At 48.7% G+C, this 22,423-nt stretch overlaps 1 protein-coding gene across 1 annotated transcript in view; it reads left to right on the top strand.

Annotated features, from left to right (window-relative positions):
- The window catches only part of Dscam1 (Down syndrome cell adhesion molecule 1), a 1,447,516-nt gene that overhangs the window by 292,323 nt on the left and 1,132,770 nt on the right, over positions 1-22,423 (top strand). Inside the window, exon 5 of the mRNA XM_071666240.1 lies at positions 9,272-9,433. Within this exon, the coding sequence (XP_071522341.1) occupies positions 9,272-9,433 (162 nt within the window). The remainder of the gene's footprint in view (positions 1-9,271; positions 9,434-22,423) is intronic.

The following is a 22,423-nucleotide window of genomic DNA, read 5'->3' as shown; positions in this document are numbered from 1 at the left end:
TGTTGATGGTCGGATAAGACCACTGTTGATGATCGGATAAGACCACTGTTGATGGCTGGATAAGACCACTGTTGATGGTCGGATAAAAACACTGTTCATGGTCGGATAAGACCACTGTTGATGGCCGGATAAGATCACTGTTGGTGGCCGGATAAGACCACTGTTGATGGTCGGATAAGACCACAGTTGATGGCCGGATAAGACCACTGTTGATGGCCGGATAAGACCACAGTTGATGGTCGGATAAGACCACTGTTGATGGCCGGATAAGACCACTGTTGATGGCCGGATAACCATAATGATGATAAAGGTGAAGGTCGCGTGCGGCGGCCACTCGTGTGTGTGTTAGGTCATGATTAAGGGTTCGTTAATGACAATTGTTCACTGTGTGATCCTGATTAGTGGCACCACTAACGACTCCTCTCCGTGTTGGACGGTCTTAATTGATTAATTAGTGGCTTTAGAAAGGCATTAATTTGAGGCTTTTATTCACTATTTCAAATTTTGAGTAGTGTCATAACCTGTAGACGAGGTGTTATGGTCGTAACATAACCTGTAGACGAGGTGGTATGGTCGTAACATAACCTGTAGACGAGGTGGTATGGTCGTAACATAACCTGTAGACGAGGTGTTATGGTCGTAACATAACCTGTAGACGAGGTGGTATGGTCGTAACATAATCTGTAGACGAGGTGTTATGGTCGTAACATAACCTGTAGACGAGGTGTTATGGTCGTAACATAACCTGTAGATGAGGTGTTATGGTCGTAACATAACCTGTAGACGAGGTGTTATGGTTGTAACATAACCTGTAGACGAGGTGTTATGGTTGTAACATAACCTGTAGACGAGGTGTTATGGTTGTAACATAACCTGTAGACGAGGTGTTATGGTCGTAACATAACCTGTAGACGAGGTGGTATGGTCGTAACATAATCTGTAGACGAGGTGTTATGGTCGTAACATAACCTGTAGACGAGGTGTTATGGTCGTAACATAACCTGTAGACGAGGTGTTATGGTCGTAACATAACCTGTAGACGAGGTGGTATGGTCGTAACATAATCTGTAGACGAGGTGTTATGGTCGTAACATAACCTGTAGACGAGGTGTTATGGTCGTAACATAACCTGTAGATGAGGTGTTATGGTCGTAACATAACCTGTAGACGAGGTGTTATGGTCGTAACATAACCTGTAGACGAGGTGTTATGGTCGTAACATAACCTGTAGACGAGGTGTTATGGTTGTAACATAATCTGTAGACGAGGTGTTATGGTCGTAACATAACCTGTAGACGAGGTGTTATGGTCGTAACATAACCTGTAGACGAGGTGTTATGGTTGTAACATAACCTGTAGACGAGGTGGTATGGTCGTAACATAACCTGTAGACGAGGTGTTATGGTTGTAACATAACCTGTAGACGAGGTGTTATGGTCGTAACATAACCTGTAGACGAGGTGTTATGGTCGTAACATAACCTGTAGATGAGGTGTTATGGTCTGCTGATTGTTGTCACAGAGGATGTGGCATAATTGTGGTCCTGGCCGGCTCCTCTTCTCGTCTAGAGTAACGTCTTCATAACAGTTGTATGATCTCAACAACATGTTGTAGTGACCAGTCATGAAGACTGTCTCTCCATTGTCACAAGCCCATAACAGACATAGCCGTCACACTAGCGCGTCACAAATACAGTCGACACACCATCTCATCCCAGCTACCTCCTTACATCAACCACTAGCGACCCTAACACACTGTCACGCCACCGTAACACTACCTCGTCTCACTCTAGTGGCCCACACCTCACCAAGTAACGTCTCCCTCAGTGGTTTACCAAGCTTACCGGACTGACATGGTGCCTGAGTACGTGATCCGGGGCAACTCGGCCATCCTCAAGTGCGCCATCCCGTCCTACGTGGCCGACTTCGTCAGCGTGCAGGCCTGGGTCACCGATGAGGGCGAGACATATTACCCCTCTGAGAATTATGGTAAAGGAGGCGACCATTATCTGCTGGGGATTTAATGACTTCATTATTTTTGTTTATTTTCCATTCATTGGTTCTTTTCTTTCACTTTCAGGAACGTTAATACTAAACTCTTCTCTGAAATTTCAGGTTAAGTGTTTCGTCTGTTGACCCAAATCTCTTTTGCAGGGATGTATACATTGATTTATATGTGCACAGTAAACACAGTTCGTTAATGTTGTTATCTTTTACAGAGGTCATCACGAGACGCCCAACTCATGCATATCTTCTCTGTCTTACAGGAAATTATTGTTTGATCTGTAGACATTTGTTTTGTGGTATTGATTCCAGTTTTCCTCCTCCTTGTGGGGATCTGGCCTTGACTAGATGCCTTATCTTGGTGGTGATGGATCGCTTTACGAGCAGTGTGTCTGTGGTAGTCGTGGTGGGGCCTCCGTCAGCAGTGTTCGTCTGTCTTGATTACGGAATCGTCTTCGGCTGGTGATTGGTGGCGTCGCTCGTTAATGGACACAGGGGGCGGGTCGTACAGTGCTCCGCTGATGGGTACTTGGTAGCATTGAGACGGGTAGTCGACCACTTATCATGATGGGTAGTTACTCTCTCGTAATGGTAGATGACCAATCCTAATGGTCATTAACCCTCATGATGGACTCTGACCTCTCCTGATGGGGATAGGGTCATCCCTCCTGACGGGGTTAGGTGTTGGCTGCCGTGTGAGAGCTGGCCTGGCCGTGTCAGCCTTGTATCTCATCCGTACGGTGATGCCTCAGGCCGACCTCGTAGACGTGAGTGTGGAGTATGTGATCCAGGGCATCTCTGCCACTATCCTCAGGTGCAACATCCCTTCCTTCGTCGCAGACTTCGTCAGCGTCACCGGCTGGAGACTATATATGAGCCATGATTTTGGCAGCGGTGGAGGGCGCGTGGTCATGCCTCTCGCGAACACTAACAACTCTCTCGTCTGTGTCAGATCATAATTAAAGGTTGATTCAAGACAGTTTTTTACACAGTCTTTCAAATCCTTATTAGTGGCGACACGCTAATGACTCCTTTCAGGTTCGTAATTGATTAATTAGTGTCTGTAGAAAGACTAATTTGAGGATTTTATTTATTTCAAATTTACTAGAGTTTCCTGCCCCGAATGATAGTGGCCATGATCGGCCCCTGTGGGACTTGGGATGATGGTGGCCATGATCGGCCCCTGTGGGACTTGGGATGATAGTGGCCATGACTGGCCCCTGTGGGACTTGGGATGATAGTGGCCATGACTTGTCCCCATTCATGACTTTAGCGATACAAAACACGGAAAGATTTTGACATGAAGGTTGATATTACCTCAAATTGTAGTAAGATTATCGACCATGTTGCGATGGCCAGGGTTGTATGGCACCGGGTCAAGGTTCATGTTAGTGTTAGCACAGGAGCGTCCGGTGTGAGCACACTGGCGGCTGTAGGCGTCTAATGAGCCGTTATGGTGTGGCAGGAGGTAAATATGGTCGTTGTAGGAGGTAAATATGGTCGTTGTAGGAGGTAAATATGGTCGTTGTAGGAGGTAAATATGGTCGTTGTAGGAGGTAAATATGGTCGTTGTAGGAGGTAAATATGGTCATTGTAGGAGGTAAATATGGTCGTTGTAGGAGGTAAATATGGTCATTGTAGGAGGTAAATATGGTCGTTGTAGGAGGTAAATATGGTCATTGTAGGAGGTAAATATGGTCGTTGTAGGAGGTAGATATGGTCGTTGTAGGAGGTAAATATGGTCGTTGTAGACGTTACAGTGACCTGGAATTAATGTGTCCGTGCCTCCATGTCTCGTGTGACACTGGTTTATTATCTTATGACTGAAGCAGTTGTCTGATCACCACAGTGCGGTGTAGTTAACAGTCATGAAGACTGTCCCGTCACACTCAGTAGTCCGTCACAGACAGAGCCGTCACACAGACATAGCCATCACACTAGCCCGTCACAACCACAGTCGACACACCTCACATCACAGCTACCTCATGTCACGCTGCACGTCACAGCTGACGAAGACGACTGCTCCTCCACAGCGCCTACCAGCGCCCCTCACACTCCCACCGTAACACTACCTCGTCACACTCTAGTGACCCACACCTCACCAAGTAACGTCTCCCTCAGTGGTCCACCAAGACTACCTGACCGACATGGTGCCTGAGTTTGTGATCCGGGGCAACTCGGCCATCCTCAAGTGCGCCATCCCGTCCTACGTGGCCGACTTCGTCAGCGTGCAGGCCTGGGTCACCGATAAGGGCGAGACATATTACCCCTCTGAGAATTATGGTAAAGGAGGCGACCATTATCTGATGGGGATTTAATTACTTCATTATTTATGTCCTGTCCCTCTTAAAAAAAAAAAAAACATTTTTCTTTCAGCAGAAATGACTAAACTTTTCTCTGTAATTTCAGGATAGGTTAAGCTAGGTTCTTGAGATACTTGATCCATACCTCTTTTGCAGGAATTTGTACCCCGGTACACGAGTTTGCTGGAGATAATTTATTAATCTTATTTTCAAGAGAGCATCATCCATCGCCGAATTAACTTCCGTGTGTGATCATCTGAGAGTTCCAGCAGCTTTATTAGATCATATGTAGACTTGTCTCCGTTGGAATAGGTTCCAGTTCTCATCCTCTTCCGGGAATCTGCTCTTACCTGATTATCTTGTTAGTAGTGGGTGGATCCCTTTACTGGCAATTTGTCTCTGATTGTCGTGGTTTGGGCATCCATCAGACCTGATCGATCATCTTACCTGATTAAGGATTACCTCCTGGTCCTCCTGATTGGTGACATCGCTCGGGGGGTGCCAGAGTGCATCGTCTGATGGGTGCGTAGTCGCATAGTGAGGGGGGCATTTGACCTCCTGTAATGGGGAGTCACTCGCTCGTAATGGTCGATGACTAGTCTTAATGGTCATTAACCCTCCTGAAGGGGATGGGGTTAGGTCGTGGCTGCCGTGTGAGTGTCGTGTCTGACGTGTATTTGATCCCTACCTACAGTGGTGCCTCAGGCCTACCTCGTAGACGTAAGTCTAGAGAACGTGATCCGGGGCAACTCGGCCATCCTCAAGTGCAACATCCCCTCCTTCGTGGCCGACTTCGTCAGCGTGCAGGCCTGGGTCACCGACCAGGGCCAGACCTACTACCCGACGCAGAATTACGGTAATTTGGGAGGGCGCCGCCGGGCCTCGGACGCCCGGGACTTTCATTGTGGTGCTCGGTGGGATATACGACGCTGGGGGGATGGCTTAATGTTTTCTTTTACAGGGAAGATTTCCGTCGTAATATTGCTGTAGCGGGGCAGGTTATGGCATCTCCCTCACACCAGTTGGTTCCTGCTGGTGTTTCTTACAGAAGCTCGATTTACAAGGTTGTTCATGTTTCTCTTTTACAGGGAGGTTCTCAGAGAAGGTTATGTTGTTGTTACATTTACGGCTTTTACATTGTTTTTATTTTTTTTACAGGAAGATTAATGGTGATGGTTTTGATGATTTTTGCAGGTGATTAAACAGTGTTCTTATTTACAGGGTAATTTGGTCACAGACTCGTTTATTATTTTATCATTTACAGGATTACATGTTTCTCTCAGAGTCAGTAGATATCATCATCCTCTGCAGGAGTCAACACTCCCCCTAACGTGTCTCTACATATAGTTTACATATGGTTCTACATAAACCTTGGCAGGAGACATTAGTGCTACGTTTCAACTTCCTTTCTCATTCTTTGCTTTGTTCTTCCTTTTCCTCGTTTTCCCTTTTATTTCGTAATGAAAATGCCTCCCACGTTTATCCCAAGACCCAAGCAAAGTACGAATGTTGAAAAAAAAAAAAAAAAAAAAGGTTTACGAAGTATTTCTTCTTCGAATATGTTTCCCGAAATTTGTGAAAGTTTGAGGACGAAAAATTTGTACCCCGACTCCCTGTCGTCCGTCAACCGTAGACAGAACAGCGCAGTACTGTGTACGTCTTGCACAGGAAGGAAGTAAAAGATTGAGGAAATATTGATATTTTTGCCATCTTGGCTAACACTACCACCAGTCCCTCATCACCCCGGCCAACACTACCACCAGTCCCTCATCATCTTGGCCCGCACATCACCACCAACTTCTGCCAACATTACCACCAGTCCCTCATCACCCCCGGCCAACACTACCACCAGTCCCTCATCATCTTGGCCCGCACATCACCACCAACTTCTGCCAACATTTCCGCCAGTTCCTCACCATCCCTTGCCAACATTTCCCGCAGTGGTTCACCAGGACTACATGACGGACGTGAGTCTTGAGTACGTGATCCGGGGCAACTCTGCCATCCTCAAGTGCAACATCCCCTCCTTCGTGGCCGACTTCGTCAGCGTGCAGGCCTGGGTCACCGATAAGGGCGAGACATATTACCCCTCTGAGAATTATGGTAAACAGCCACATGTCTGGCTCATTGGCTTTTGGTAACCAGGTCTTCGTGTTTCAGGCCTCTTTACCCACAACCTTCGTGTTTCAGGTCACTTATACCCACTACATTCGTGTTTCAGGTCTGTCATTCACTAGGTTTTTGTGACTAATTTTCCTTATCTGTTTCAGGTGGATTATTACTAATTGTTTTTATCTCAAGTCTTATTATTCTATGTCTTCTTCCTCAAGATTCCTGTACCGAATATTTCTTGTACACTTGTGGGAGTTGCTCGTCTGTCCTGGGGTTAGTAAGGGCGCCAGTATGGCAGGATCTGTTCCCTGGTGGCTGGACGCCTTCCCATCCCTTCCCTTCAGTATAGCGGGACGCCTTCCCATCCCTTCCCTTCAGTATAGCGGGACGCTTCCCTGTCCTTTCTCTTCAGTATAGCATCGTGTTGGGCCTAGCACCCCCCCCCCCCCCCACCTTATCCACCCACAGTTGTCCTGTGTTCTGGATTACCTCATAAAACCGCTGCCCCACAATACCTCGCTCCCTCACCTCCCGAGCTGGGCTGCCTCACAGTACCTCACTCCCTCACCTCCCGGGCTGGGCTCCCTCACAGTACCTCACTCCCTCATCTCCCGGGCTGGGCTCCCTCACAGTACCTCACTCCCTCGCCTCCCGGGCTGGGCTCCCTCACAGTACCTCACTCCCTCACCTTCCGGGCTGGGCTCCCTCACAGTACCTCACTCCCTCATCTCCCGGGCTGGGCTCCCTCACAGTACCTCACTCCCTCATCTCCCGGGCTGGGCTCCCTCACAGTACCTCACTCCCTCACCTTCCGGGCTGGGCTCCCTCACAGTACCTCACTCCCTCACCTTCCGGGCTGGGCTGCCTCACAGTACCTCACTCCCTCACCTCCCGGGCTGGGCTCCCTCACAGTACCTCACTCCCTCATCTCCCGGGCTGGGCTCCCTCACAGTACCTCACTCCCTCGCCTCCCGGGCTGGGCTCCCTCACAGTACCTCACTCCCTCACCTTCCGGGCTGGGCTCCCTCACAGTACCTCACTCCCTCATCTCCCGGGCTGGGCTCCCTCACAGTACCTCACTCCCTCATCTCCCGGGCTGGGCTCCCTCACAGTACCTCACTCCCTCACCTTCCGGGCTGGGCTCCCTCACAGTACCTCACTCCCTCATCTCCCGGGCTGGGCTCCCTCACAGTACCTTACTCCCTCTCCTCCCGGGCTGGGCTCCCTCACAGTACCTCACTCCCTCACCTTCCGGGCTGGGCTCCCTCACAGTACCTCACTCCCTCATCTCCCGGGCTGGGCTCCCTCACAGTACCTCACTCCCTCACCTTCCGGGCTGGGCTGCCTCACAGTACCTCACTCCCTCACCTTCCGGGCTGGGCTCCCTCACAGTACCTTACTCCCTCATCTCCCGGGCTGGGCTCCCTCACCATCACCGTCTTATCGCTCTCCATCAGGCTGGCCATTATCCTGGCCGCTCCCCCTCGTTGTCTTCATTAGCATAACTCCTGCCTCCCTCACTGCTGCGGCGCTGGTCTCCAACACCACAGAAGCCGCGTCTTCCGCCGCGCCACAGTCTTCCTCACTGCCACTATACCAGTCGTCTCTCACCAACACATTTTCTCTCGTTTCCACCACCACCAGTCACCCGCTTCCTTCATCCCCACCATCACCACCATTTCCCTCACTAACTCCCTCTGCTGGTGGTGTTGACAGTGGTCCACCAAGACTACCAGACAGACGTGTACCACGAGTACGTGATCCGGGGCAACTCGGCCATCTTCAAGTGCGCCATCCCCTCTTTCGTGGCCGACTTCGTCAGCGTACAGTCCTGGGTCTCCAACGTTGGCTACACTTACTTCTATGGCAATGACTTTGGTAAAACTGCTCATGGATCGTACGAAACTATTTCTGTGTCTCATTCCAGGACATAATCTATGTTTACCTTCCAGATTTCTATCAGTGTTTGGAAGAATGTGTAACATCTCGTATTTCCCTTTCAGGTGGACATAACACATGATAATCTTCATTTCAGAATATAAATCATGATTTAATCAGCTCATGAGCTTGATGATTTCCCCCCATTAAAAACTTCGTTATTGTGAAAGCTAATTTCATTTCAAATTCTCGTTTTCTGTAAGTACACAAGACGTAGGCTCTCAGGGTAGCGGGGCAGATCGGGTCGTGGAACTAGAGCTGCTTCGTTCGTTAGTCTGGCTCGTGCTCGGCCGCTTGTGTGATCTTCCACTGGGGTCTAAGTGAGACCCTTTCTGACTCCCTGTGACCCTTTTGCGCTACCCGTCACAGGATGAGCATGGATGGTGCACAATAAACTTGCCGGGGTGACCTGCACGACACAGAGTCAGTCATCCCTCGATGTGAGGAGGTAGCTGGCCAGGTATTGCGGCCGCCAGCGAGCGGTAGGTCGAGGGTTTCACGTTCCCTGGGAAGTTGTGGCCGGTGCGTCAGAGGTTGAGGTCCCCTCTGTAGCTGTGGCTCCTGGCTTCAGCCGTTCACTGTGCGCCACACCCGTCCACCTCACGATTCCTGCACATACTCATGTCATCACCACTTCCTCAACCATCTTAGGGTGCTTCACTCATCTCGCATCCACTTCTCGATTCTTGTATGCTCATGTACTCGCCACTCGCTCACTCACTCACTCACTCGTCTTGTGTGAGTTCCCGTCCCGCCATCCACAACCCTTGACACTTTCCTGCCCCAGGGCAGAGCTGACTCTCTGGTGACTGACCTAAATGTTTCTGTATTGTAATATCTTGGTGACTGGTGACTGTTCCCCCTGGTGACCATGTTTACTGACCCTCCCTGGTGGTGACTCTCCTTCCTCGGCAGTGGTGCCCCAGATATACTCAGCAGAGGTTCTCACCGAGTACATCATCCGGGGCAACTCGGCCATCCTCAAGTGCAACATCCCGTCCTTCGTGGCCGACTTCGTCAGCGTGCAGGCCTGGGTGGCGGACGACGGCACCACCATTTACCCCACTGAGAATTATGGTAATGATGGGTCCCGCGGTGTGATCCTGCCAGGCTGGGGGAGGTAGATAAGGACGACCTTCCTCCTGGCTGCTAATTTCGTTTCTTCGTCTTTCAGACGTGTATCTCGTGTACTGATAGCATCATAGGAAGTGCTAATGTGTGGTGTCTGAGGTTTCTAATGTCTTGGATCTCTTCGTTTTAGGATAATATTTTTCACAATCCCCTCCCTCAGTTTCAGAGTTTCATTCCTCCATACCAAAATAATTCTTCGTTCCTTTTCAGGAATGTTTTATCTACTGATCAGTCTAGTTTATTTCTTTTTCAGGTGATATATTTAATGTGAGATATAGTCATTGCTGGAACCAAAGCGAACGTTTGATTTAGGGGTGATCACATCAAGGTGCTCTGACCTGTACATTATAGTATCTCCTGCGTTGTGGTCAGCTCTCTTGCCTGATGGGGTGGGGAGCCTTGCTGTATGCTCGTGTCCCAGGCTCAGTTGGTGTTTTCCTCCACACCTGACCAGCTCTGCCTGGCAGGGTGTGAGGCAGTGAGGCAGTGGTCGTCGTCCTCCTCCTCCTCCTCACATGTAGTGACGCATGGCTCACTGGTGTAGTAACATGTTGCGGCTAATGCTCTTCCTTCTGTCGTCTTGTTCCTCCCTCTGCACTTGCCTGAGCTGGTCTCTGGTCTGTACGTAGAGGCCGTTGCTGCTTCCCCTTTCTTGATCACGGTCGTGTGAGCCCTCTGGTTTGGAGGTTGTATCAGGTGGTAACTGTAGTACCTTCCCCACCCACCAGTGGTGCCCCAGACCTACCAGGCGGAGGCAGACAACGAGTACGTGATCCGGGGCAACTCTGCCATCATCAAGTGTGAGATTCCCTCCTACGTGGCCGACTTCGTGTCAGTCCAGTCTTGGGTAGACTCCGACGGCCGCCTCTACTACCGCGACGATCATTATGGTAATCCAGGCGGCGCCACACATGAATTATGTACACAACGGTTGCCCTCCGTAGCTAATGATATGCCTATATGGCGGGTGTGTTGGTTTTACCCTTTCAGATGGCGGTTTGCTAATGGAATATTCTATGACTTTCAGGCACTTTAACACTGTTTCCCCTCCTCCTCCTCCTCCCAAGAGTTCAGCAGGTTTTATTGAAATGTCTTTTGCGGATTCGTTAATCATTGTTTGCGAAATGGTACGTTTGTGTGCCTCTTTTCCTCGCTCTCTCGTGTTATGAGATGTTTTTGAGATTAGTTGGGTACTGCCTGCTGGTGCTGTGTCCTTACTGACTCCTGCCTCCCTGGCAGTGGTGCACCAGTCCTACCACCTGGAGGCTCTCACCCAGAACGTCATCCGGGGCAACTCTGCCATCATCAAGTGTGAGATCCCCTCCTTCGTCGCCGACTTCGTCAGCGTGCAGTCCTGGGTCGACTCGGACGGCCTCACTTACTATCCCAACTCTCGCTATGGTAACGCCAGACACTACCCCTCCTCCACCTGTCCTCATACTGGGTTTTATTCCCTTCCAGATGAACCATGTTGACTTTACGCAACTCTTTCTTCTTTCAGGTATAATTACTTTCCTCCCTTCGTTTTCTAATCCATCACATTTTGGTAATCAGGACCCCCCATTCCTTCTTCCCTCACCAGTTGAGTTATTAATCACGTTTCCTCATGTTGCAGCTATGGGCAGCTCCCCTCCCAAGCTTGTTTATCTTTCTCTTGCTTTATTATCTCACTGTTTACCTCCTCCCCTGGTGCCCCCTCAGTGGTGCCCCAGACCTACCAGTTAGAGGCTCACAACCAGAACGTGATCCGGGGCAACTCTGCCATCATCAAGTGTGAGATCCCCTCCTTCGTCGCCGACTTCGTCAGCGTGCAGGCTTGGGTGGACTCCGAGGGCCACGCTTACTATCCCAGCTCCCAATATGGTAACGCCAGACACTACCCCACACCAGCACCTCTCATCATAACGAGTCGTTGCTTTTCAGATCTTCATTGGACTCATATGAACCATTTTCATTTTTCAGGTTTAATGACGTTAGTTAATATTCCTTCATGATTTATTACATTAATCTGTTATTCTCTTCCTTCTTTCTTCATGACTGATCAGCGATGTTTTTATGTTCGAGCTTGATTACTTGCTTCCCCCTTCTGAGTCCTGCCTGCCTCTCTCTCTCTCTCTCTCTCTCTCTCTCTCTCTCTCTCTCTCTCTCTCTCTCTCTCTCTCTCTCTCTCTCTCTCTCTCTCTCTCTCTCTCTCTCTCTCTCTCTCCTGACGTCTTATTATCTTATTATTTACCTCCTCCCATGGTGGCCCTCAGTGGTGCCCCAGACCTACCAGATAGATGCAGACAACGAGAACGTCATCCAGGGCAACTTTGCCATCATGAAGTGTGAGATCCCCTCCTTCGTCGCCGACTTCGTCAGCGTGCAGTCCTGGGTCGACTCCGAGGGCCACGTTTACTATCCCAGCTCTCAATATGGTAACGCCAGACTACCCCACACCAGCACCTCTCATCACAATGAATCATTCCATTTCAGATATTTGTTTTACTAATATAACCTTTTTTTTTTTTAGATTTATTGACTTGGATATTCCTTTATGATTTAATGAATTAATCGAATGTTCTTCATTCTGTAAACGTTTTCTTCACAGTGGTGTATTTATGTTCCAGCCTTGTTTACCTGGTTCCCCCATCTAAGTCCTTTGTTTCTCTCGACGTCTTATTGTCTCACGATTTACCTCCTTCCCCTGGTGCCCCTCAGTGGTGCCTCAGTCCTACCAGATAGAGGCTGACAACGAACATGTCATCCGGGGCAACTCGGCCATCATCAAGTGCGAGATCCCCTCCTTCGTGGCCGACTTCGTCAGCGTACAGGCCTGGGTGGACTCCGAAGGGCGGGTCTTCTATCCTTCCCCTCATTCTTATGGTAAAGCAACGGGCACTCATATCTCGGGGATCCTTCTCTTCCAGGACACTTTACTCACGTAGATCCTTCTCTTGCAGGCAGTCAGGATGGAAGTCACTCTTACACTCAATTCCTTTCCAGGTGAATCATGTCATTTTTCTTTCCAGCTCGTATGTACTGTTCTGGTTCTGTAAACCCATGCCAGATTTGTATTGAACTCTGTGTTAATATGTATGAAGCGATCATATGGTTGTGTTGAGGAAGCTGTAGTGTGGTTTAGCGTGGTTGTTGTGGTTGAGTTAGTGTTGCTAGGTCATCAGCACTAGATAGTAACACTCGTATGGTTATTAGTGATCTCACAGTCTTACCTGCTGGAGGCTGAGTCTGAGAACGTGATCCGGGGCAACTCGGCCATCCTCAAGTGCAAAATCCCCTCCTTCGTGGCCGACTTCGTCAGTATTCAGGCGTGGGTGGATTCTGAGGGCAGGAACTACTACCCAAGCCACAACTATGGTAATCCATGTGAGCGTTGGTGTGGGGCATGCTGGGGTAGCCTGATGGTTTCTGGGGCCGACAGAATAACTGTAAACCTTTCACTTCCAGGATGTATTGATGCTCCCCCTCTCTCTCTATCTTTACAGGATTTACTTTTCATTAAAAGATCATAACTTCTCTGGGTTTTCACAGGGTATTACCGGCAGTTTTATTACGTATTTGCACACGGTAAACCTCGCGAGTTTTTCTGTCGCTGTACTCGGTTTACGCCATCTCTTGCGGTACTGGCCTCTTCATGGCTAACACGCTCGTAATGTGAACACTGGGAAAACCATGATCTTCAAGCCATTGATTCTGATAACAGTCTGGCTCTGGGTGGTGACCCGTGAGCAGTTCCTGTGGCTGGGAGGGAGGAAGGGTAGCCAGGGTGTGGTGTGGTGTGTTGATGCTACTGTTCCCTCCCTTACACACTCACTGTTCCCTTCCACACACACTCATTGTTGCCTCCCTCACACACTCACCGTTGCCTCCCTCACACCCTCACCCCAGTGGTGGCACAGAATTACCAGACGGAGGCGGAGAACGAGTACGTGATCCGGGGTAATTCCATAGTGGTCAAGTGCAAGATTCCCTCCTTCATCGCTGACTTCGTGAGTGTTCAGTCGTGGACGGACTCTGAGGGCCACTCCTATTACCCAACTGACAATTATGGTAATATGCCACACGCTCACTCCCTCCCACAGTCCAGCAGATCACAGTAATCACACTCCTTCTCTTCCAGGTGCACGTAAAAACTTGTTTCCTTCTAGAATTAACAGTTTCTGTTTCCCTCAGGTGTTGTTGAAGTGCTAGGCTAGTGTTACATGGCTGCCTCGGGGTAATAAATGATGTTTCCTCTGACTAACTTGTTGTCTTGTGTCAAATGATGTATTGACTTGTCTATGTGTTGTTCCGCCGCTGCTGAGCTTTTGGTAGAGATGCCCTTCCCTGGCGAGATCAGTTTCCCCACATATTTCCCTGACGGCTTAACGGAATTTCCCTGGCGTTAGGGAGATTTCCCGCCCTTCTTACCCCCTGGGACCTCCATTCGCCTCCCGCGCGTTACGTGTTCGCTGATCAACTTGTGATGGGAAGAAAACGGGGATCGTGACGTATGATGAAAACTGAATCTGGAGTTATATATATATATATATATATATATATATATATATATATATATATATATATATATATATATATATTCTTCCATATATATATTTTCTTCCGTGGTCGCAATGTTTATTTTTAAGTTTGGGATTTGTTTAAATACGGTATTTGTTTTAGATTTTTCCTTCCAATTTATTTTTTTCATTTATGTCGATGTAATTTCCTTGTATACATAATGTAAAAGTCTTTTTTTATCTATTAATGTTTTAGATTATTTTTTCTTTTTTCGAGCGTAGAAAATGTTTAAAATTTATTTGTTTGAGTTTATTATTATTATTATTATTATTATTATTATTATTATCATTATTATTATTATTATTATTATTATTATTATTATTCGTTTGGCTGTTATGTTGATTTCTTCTGCTGAGAAATAGGAAGCAGGAAGACCATATCGTCAACACTGGACGGTAATAAACATGACACAAACTGAGCGGGTCGGCAGATGGGGAGGGGGTCTGTGTCCCCTCCGCCGCCAGGACGTGGCCTCCGCCGCCAGGACGTGGCCTCCGTCGTCAGGACGTGTCCTCTCCGTCGTCAGGACGTGTCTTCTCCCTTACCCAACCCGTAATACCAGAGACGTCCCATTTCTCATCACATACAATTTAAATCCTGGGAAATATTACCTGCGTTAATTAGATTTTCGCATCTAGACTTAGTCGCATTTTAAATGTACCTCCAGCGGTTGCCAGACACTTCCAAAACTCCATTTTCGTTTTAGATGTTAACATATCATTAATTCGCTCGCTCTGTAGTTATCTCTTGAAAGACATTATAATGCGCTACATCATGACCAGGTACAGTTTCTCGCTGCCCGCCAGGTACACCTGTGTTCTCCCGTGCGCCAGCAGGTGCTGCTTGACCTTCCCCAGTGGATGGTCGTCATCTGCCGTTACTAAATTCCTTTGAGCTTTTCGCTACGCTCCTACATCTGCCGATATGAATCTTTAATCCCATTATCGCGACGGTACAGTTACAAAGCACGACGGTACGATCCGTAGGGAAGATGGTACGATCACTGAGTACGTTAACTTGAGAGGTATATGCTAAGCCTCGGACCGTCGGGTCGCACCGACGCGTCGCGCCGTAAGCCTAGTGCTGGAGGGAGTAATTTCGTAGTAAACGTGTATTTTGTCTTTCCTTTGTGTAATTTTGGACTCTGGTATTGTTACGAGGTGACGTAGAGTGTTGCGGGGCGCGAGACGAGAGAGTGACGCGTCTCCTTGATGAGGGTGGTGTTCAGGTGAGATATTCCCTGGGCTCCCTCGCCCGCCCGCCCGCCCGGGTCGGTAAACATGGCCGCCGTTGTTGTTGTCAACTTCAAGCGGCTGGGAGTAATGTGCGCTCCAAGGCTTTTCAGTTGGTCTTTTTATTTATTCTTTTTATAATTTTCACATGTAATTTTCTTTCTTTCCATTTCCTTTTTCATGAAGATCTTCCTAATCTATAAATCGAATCCTTCCTTCTATTCTTCTCTCCGCGTCTTACGTGCGTCATGAGGGTAGGGGGTGTGGGAGGCACAAGAACATGAGAGCGTTGCTCGTGTGTGATCATCGAGCGGTGCCTCACCTCACCTCACCTCACCTCACCTCACACACCAACACGTGTGTCTCGCGAACTCTGCCAGGTGTGTGTGTATATGTGTATTACTGTACCACTACCACCCCGGCCGTAGTGGTGGTGGAGTGGTAGTGTGGGGTGTATGGTTGAATAATACAAGTGATGTGTGTGGCTTCGATCCCCAGTGGTTGCCCAGGATTATGAGAGTGACGCAGACAAGGAGTACGTCATCCTGGGCAACTCGGCCATCATGAAGTGCGAGATCCCCTCCTTCGTCGCCGACTTCGTCACCGTACAGTCCTGGGTTGATTCCGAGGGCACGATGTATTATCCGAGCAATACAAATTATGGTAATGACATCTTCCTCCAAGTTCTTCATTAATTAAAATTTTCAGAAAAACATCCTCACTCACTTTATTTCTTTCTCATTTCCAGATATTTTTCATTAGTTATGATATTCTCTCCATGTTCCTCAGTATCTTTCCTTATCTTTCAGGTTCTGATTATATCGCTGATTGTAATTGACTTTATCTAACGAACTAACGAATGGTATGAGGCAAATTATACTTTAAGTCGGAGGTTTAATGTTATTGTTCAATGTGTGAGCTGATTTCCCTCCACAGGACCTCTTGTCTTTTATATAAGCGCCGTTTCTTCCCTGTCCTTGAACACGTCATACACTGTGCACCATCGTGTCGCCTCTCTCCCCCTGACACACACCCTCACCCCAGCACGTCACGCATCGTGGTAGGGTCGGGTCACTATCTAGTTAGGGTGGAGGTGTTCAGTACTCCAGTCACCAGACTAACAAATCCCTCACACTTGTCTCAAGTGGTGACGCAGGAGTACAAGACCCGAGTGCATGACGAGGATGTGCTGAAGGGCAACTCTGCCATCCTCAAGTGTGTCATCCCGTCCTTCGTGGCCGACTTCGTCAGCGTGCAGTCCTGGCTGGACGAGCAGGGCAGAGCCTACTACCCCACCCATAATTATGGTAATACTGCTGCCATACCTTTACCTCCCGCTACTAACAAACATCATCATCTCCTCCTCCAGCTCTGGTTAATCATTTCTCTCTCTTTCTCTTTCAGGATTCTAGAAATTGCCACAAATTAAGAGGAAAAGTTAATGTTTTAATCGTCTTTCTGGTCCTTATTTCCTCTGCTCATTCTGAAAACACACACACACACACACACACACGGTAGGCATTTGTTTTCACTTAAGATGTTATTCCTCATTAAGTGCAGGTCGCCCTTCCTCACGGCCCTGACACTGAATGAGGGTGTTAACACGTAAGATGGCGTCGTATACGTGTAGATTGGGTTCCGTGAATGTGACGTCAGTGTTTTTTTTCCTAGTGGTTCCCCAGGGGTACGTGACTCAAGTGGTAGACGAGAGCGTCCTCAAGGGCAACTCGGCCATACTCAAGTGCCTGATTCCCTCCTTCGTCGCCGACTTCGTCAGTGTTAACTCGTGGGAGGATGGGGAGGGCAGGTCGTACTACCCATCACCGAACTATGGTAATGGGTGTTTGGCTGGAGTTACGTGTGTCACAAGTGCAGGTTAATCCTACCTCTGCTTCACCAGGAGTATGTTTACCTCCTCTTATTGTGGTCTCACAACTATTTCATCTCATTTCCCCCCCGCTTTCTCTCTTCGTTCGTCATTTACCCTTAAAGGGGGCGATGGATGGCTACAGTCAGGAGGTCCAGGGCAGGAGGAGGCGACCCTGCGTGTCCTGGTGGCCACCAGGACACGCGGGGAGGCTAGAGGAACCCGAAGGGCAAGACACCCGTCTTTTTCTTCCATCATATAAATATGTATAATGCTCATCACCTCCATTTGTGTGTGTGTGTGTGCTCCCCGCTCCCTCTGGTGATCACCATGTGTGTCTCATGCCCTGTTCTCTCTCAGTCGTGTCTCAGGGCTATTTGACCCAAGTGCTAGACGAGAGTGTACTCAAGGGCAACTCGGCCATATTTAAGTGCGTTATCCCGTCCTTCGTGGCCGACTTCGTCAGCGTGCAGGCCTGGGAGGACCTGGAGGGCCGCTCTTACGTGGCCTCCACCAACTATGGTACGATAGACTGAGCCAATACCTCCTTATCTGATGGTCACCTGCTCTGCCACTCAGACCACCACTTGTATTCTGATATCCCTCTTGTATCCTAATATACATTTCCTCTTATTTCAGCAGTTTATCTTCCTCATTTTAGTGTTCAAACTTACTCAATTTTTCTCGTTTTGCAGGTGGTGCGGCATTATTTACTTGGCACGTTAATATTTTCTGAAGGTAGAATTGTGGTATGTTAATTCATTGACTGATGATAACACCTGTGGGTAAACACTGTGTTGGTGTAGACTCGCGTCACCTAGAGGCGTGTCCTCTGGTGAGGTGGCGAGAGGTCGATGGTGAGGTTGTGCATGAGGCATTAAACCTCATGACCGCATCACCCATCATCACCCGTAACGCATCACCCATCATTACCCGCAACGCATCACCCATCATCACCCATAACTCATCACCCTTAGAACATCACCCGTCAACTTCAGCACAGCACACGTCACCTGTTATACATAACCCGTCACCTAGAAACACGTCACCCGTCCTCTGTAACACATACCCCGATACATGTAACGCCTGTAACTGCGCTCGAGTCTGGCGTAAAAGTTGGCCTGCAGTTTGAGCGAACCACACAAGGTCCCGGCTATCCTCTCTCTCTCTCTCTCTCTCTCTCTCTCTCTCTCTCTCTCTCTCTCTCTCTCTCTCTCTCTCTCTCTCTCTCTCTCTCTGCGCAGGATCGTCGTCCTCCGCTGTACACGTCTGGTCTGAGCGATCGTGCCGCCACTTCACTACGAAATGTGAACGAAAAGAAATGTTTGTTTTGGGCAAATCCTCGACTTGGTCTGTTATGGCGTTATCTTTATGGTGTCCTTCCGTCATTCCTGTCGTATTACTTTACGTTTCTCTGACTTTGTTCTCACGGATTTACTTCAGTGTGTTTCCCAGGTGTGTTTTCGTTTGTATGGGCTACGTCAAGATATAATCGTACATTACACCAGGATTTATTCCCGGGTCTGTACATTCGTCATCCTCTGTTACCATCTTTTCTGGAAACTGCTCAGACTATCGTCAATTTGACGTTTATCTTTTGCATTCTTCTTATCAGTTCTTTGTCCATCGATTTATTTCAGTCTCATATCTACCTACCTTCCCATGATGTATACCCGCCTTCCCTTGATGCCTTCTCTTAATTATTACGATCATTAGTATTTCATCTCGTCTTTCCTTTTCTCTGATGTGATTTTGTTGGAATACTCTGCGTTCTGTTTGGTTTGCTTCTGCGCAGCAGCCTCGTATTACTCTCGTTTGTGTATAACCTGACGTATGCATACATGGATGCTGAGTGACCCTGCTGCTGCACAAGGGGCTCTTCCATACCGCACTATGCATCGTATCCTCCCCCTTGTATGGCGTTTGCGTTTATAGGTCAGCAGTGTTGTGAGCCTTCCAGTCCTACTGTATGGTGTCTTCCTCCTTCATCCGTCCTTCCTCAAGTCTCCCTCCTGTGTTGTGCACGCCTGTGTTCTAAGTGGTGCCCCTCTCTTTCCCCCAAGTGGTGCCACAGAAGTACGTCACGCAGGTGTGGGACGAGAGCGTCCTTACGGGCAACTCGGCCATAGTAAAGTGCGTCATCCCGTCCTTCGTGGCCGACTTCGTCAGCGTGCAGGCCTGGGAGGACCTGGAGTCCAGGACTTACGTTACCTCTGATGTTTATGGTACGCTGCAGCTGCTGGGGCACTGGGGTGGGGGGGATTTACCGTGGTCCCCAGCAGGAAGGTCGTCTCCTGCATACTGTCCTCAGCACCTTATCTGTACACCACCTCCCGGAGGCTCCACAGTAACCACACATGTTCTCCGTGATGTCCAGGAAGTAACCTGTGTTTCCCATCATCTTCCAGATTCCCGCAGGATACATTTTGCCTCAGCTGAATCCGTGGCTACAGTCGAGTCTTCCCTCATAATAACAGATTGCTTCCCCGTTCTCTGTTACAGGTGCTGCGGGTTACCAACTGTGGTACAGAAATATACTTGATTGTAACGTTTTTTCTTTGGTTTTTCATTGCTTGGCTATCCTGTGTTTACCTCTTCTCCCTCGAGTTTTGTTTTGGTTTACATCTGCTTACGTGTGCTGCCCAGTGTGTTGGCATATACCGCTTACAAACCCTCACATTAACTACCCTCCTCAGCGGACTGAGGAGAACATGGAGGAAGGATTTGAATTTTTGATATAACCTTGGCCGACCGTCATGCTCTTGACCTCCCTGACCTGTTGACTGCTGCTGCTACCCTGGCATATGACACGCCCTCTGCTGCCGCCCCTCTCTAACCCCTGACACTGTCATACCAGCTCAGCACAACCCTACCCAACTGCTGCTGTGTTCTCAGCTCAACGCAGAGCTGGGCACAACCTTAACACAACAAACACTGTTGTGACTATAACATGTACAACACCATCACCACGACATCACTGTCACCACACAGTCCACCACACGAACACTTCACAGTCGTCACAGCATCATCACCGGAACAGTGAACAGTTCTTCGTGAGATGCAAGGATAGAACAACCAGAGGACATAACATGAAGACAAGCGAGACGTTTGTTATAAATGATGGAAACGAGAACTTGTAGAGCGAGTACGAGACTGGTAGATGAGTGGAAGACAATGTCCGAGGGATGTGGTTGATGCAGACAACATACATACATTTAAGAGCTTGTGTGATGATGAAGAATGTTCAAGCGTTCACTGGTGTAAACCTCTTCCTCCACGTACACTGCAGTAAGGTAATCACGTCACCGTAACATATTTGTGACGCCCTCAGCACTACACATCGTGACGTCAGATGAACACTGTACTGTTAGAACCATCACCACACCAGATCACTGTAACACCATCACCACACCAGCAGATCACTGTAACACCATCACCACACCACCAGATCAGTGTAACACCATCACCAGCAGATCACTGTAACACCACACCAGCAGATCACTGTAACACCATCACCACACCAGCAGATCACTGTAACACCATCACCACACCAGCAGGTCACTGTAACACCATCACCACACCAGCAGATCACTGTAACACCATCACCACACCAGCAGATCACTGTAACACCATCACCACACCAGCAGATCACTGTAACACCATCACCAGCAGATCACTGTAACACCATCACACCAGCAGGTCACTGTAACACCATCACCACACCAGCAGATCACTGTAACACCAACACCACACCAGCAGATCTTTGTAACACCATCACCACACCAGCAGATCACTGTAACACCACACCAACAGATCACTGTAACACCATCACCACACCACCAGATCACTGTAACACCATCACCAGCAGATCACTGTAACACCATCACCACACCAGCAGGTCACTGTAACACCATCACCATACCAGCAGATCACTGTAACACCATCACCACACCAGCAGATCACTGTAACACCATCACCACACCAGCAGATCACTGTAACACCATCACCACACCATCAGATCACTGTAACACCATCACCACGCCAGCAGGCCACTGTAACACCATCACCACACCAGCAGATCACTGTAACACCATCACCACACCAGCAGATCACTGTAACACCATCACCACACCAGCAGATCACTGTAACACCATCACCACACCAGCAGATCACTGTAACACCATCACCACACCAGCAGATCTCTGTAACACCATCACCACACCAGCAGATCACTGTAACACCATCACCACAATAGCAGATCACTGTAACACCACACCAGCAGATCACTGTAACACCATCACCACACCAGCAGATCACTGTAACACCACACCAGCAGATCACTGTACCACCATCACCACACCAGCAGATCACTGTAACACCATCACCACACCAGCAGATCAGTGTAACACCATCAACACACCAGCAGATCAGTGTAACACCATCACCACACCATCAGATCACTGTAACACCATCACCACACCAGCAGATCAGTGTAACACCATCACCACACCATCAGATCACTGTAACACCATCACCACACCAGCAGATCACTGTAACACCATCACCACACCAGCAGATCAGTGTAACACCATCAACACACCAGCAGATCAGTGTAACACCATCAACACACCAGCAGATCAGTGTAACACCATCACCACACCAGCAGATCACTGTAACACCATCACCACACCAGCAGATCACTGTAACACCATCACCACACCAGCAGATCAGTGTAACACCATCAACACACCAGCAGATCAGTGTAACACCATCAACACACCAGCAGATCAGTGTAACACCGTCAACACACCAGCAGATCACTGTAACATCATCACCACACCAGCAGATCACTGTAACATCATCACCACACCAGCAGATCACTGTACCACCATCACCACACCAGCAGATCACTGTACCACCATCAACACACCAGCAGATCAGTGTAACACCATCACCACACCAGCAGATCACTGTAACACCATCACCACACCATCAGATCACTGTAACACCACACCAGCAGATCAGTGTACCACCATCACAGCCTCATCGTAACACCATGTCATCACCATCAGTTCGGTCTTAGTGATGACTCATATTCACAGGAATTGCTATATGTCTCATGACTGTGAGAGGGATTTCCTTCGTGACGTCTGGTGTGGATGTGACCTATTTTGGTGCAGTGCGTCACTGTCACGAGAGAGAGAGAGAGAGAGAGAGAGAGAGAGAGAGAGAGAGAGAGAGAGAGAGAGAGAGAGAGAGAGAGAGAGAGAGGTTTGT

Source organism: Panulirus ornatus, chromosome 11 (assembly GCF_036320965.1).
Source record: "Panulirus ornatus isolate Po-2019 chromosome 11, ASM3632096v1, whole genome shotgun sequence".
Taxonomy (NCBI): Eukaryota; Metazoa; Arthropoda; class Malacostraca; order Decapoda; family Palinuridae; genus Panulirus; species Panulirus ornatus.
Note: the sequence above shows the minus strand (reverse complement) of the source record. Positions and strands in the feature narration are given on the sequence as shown.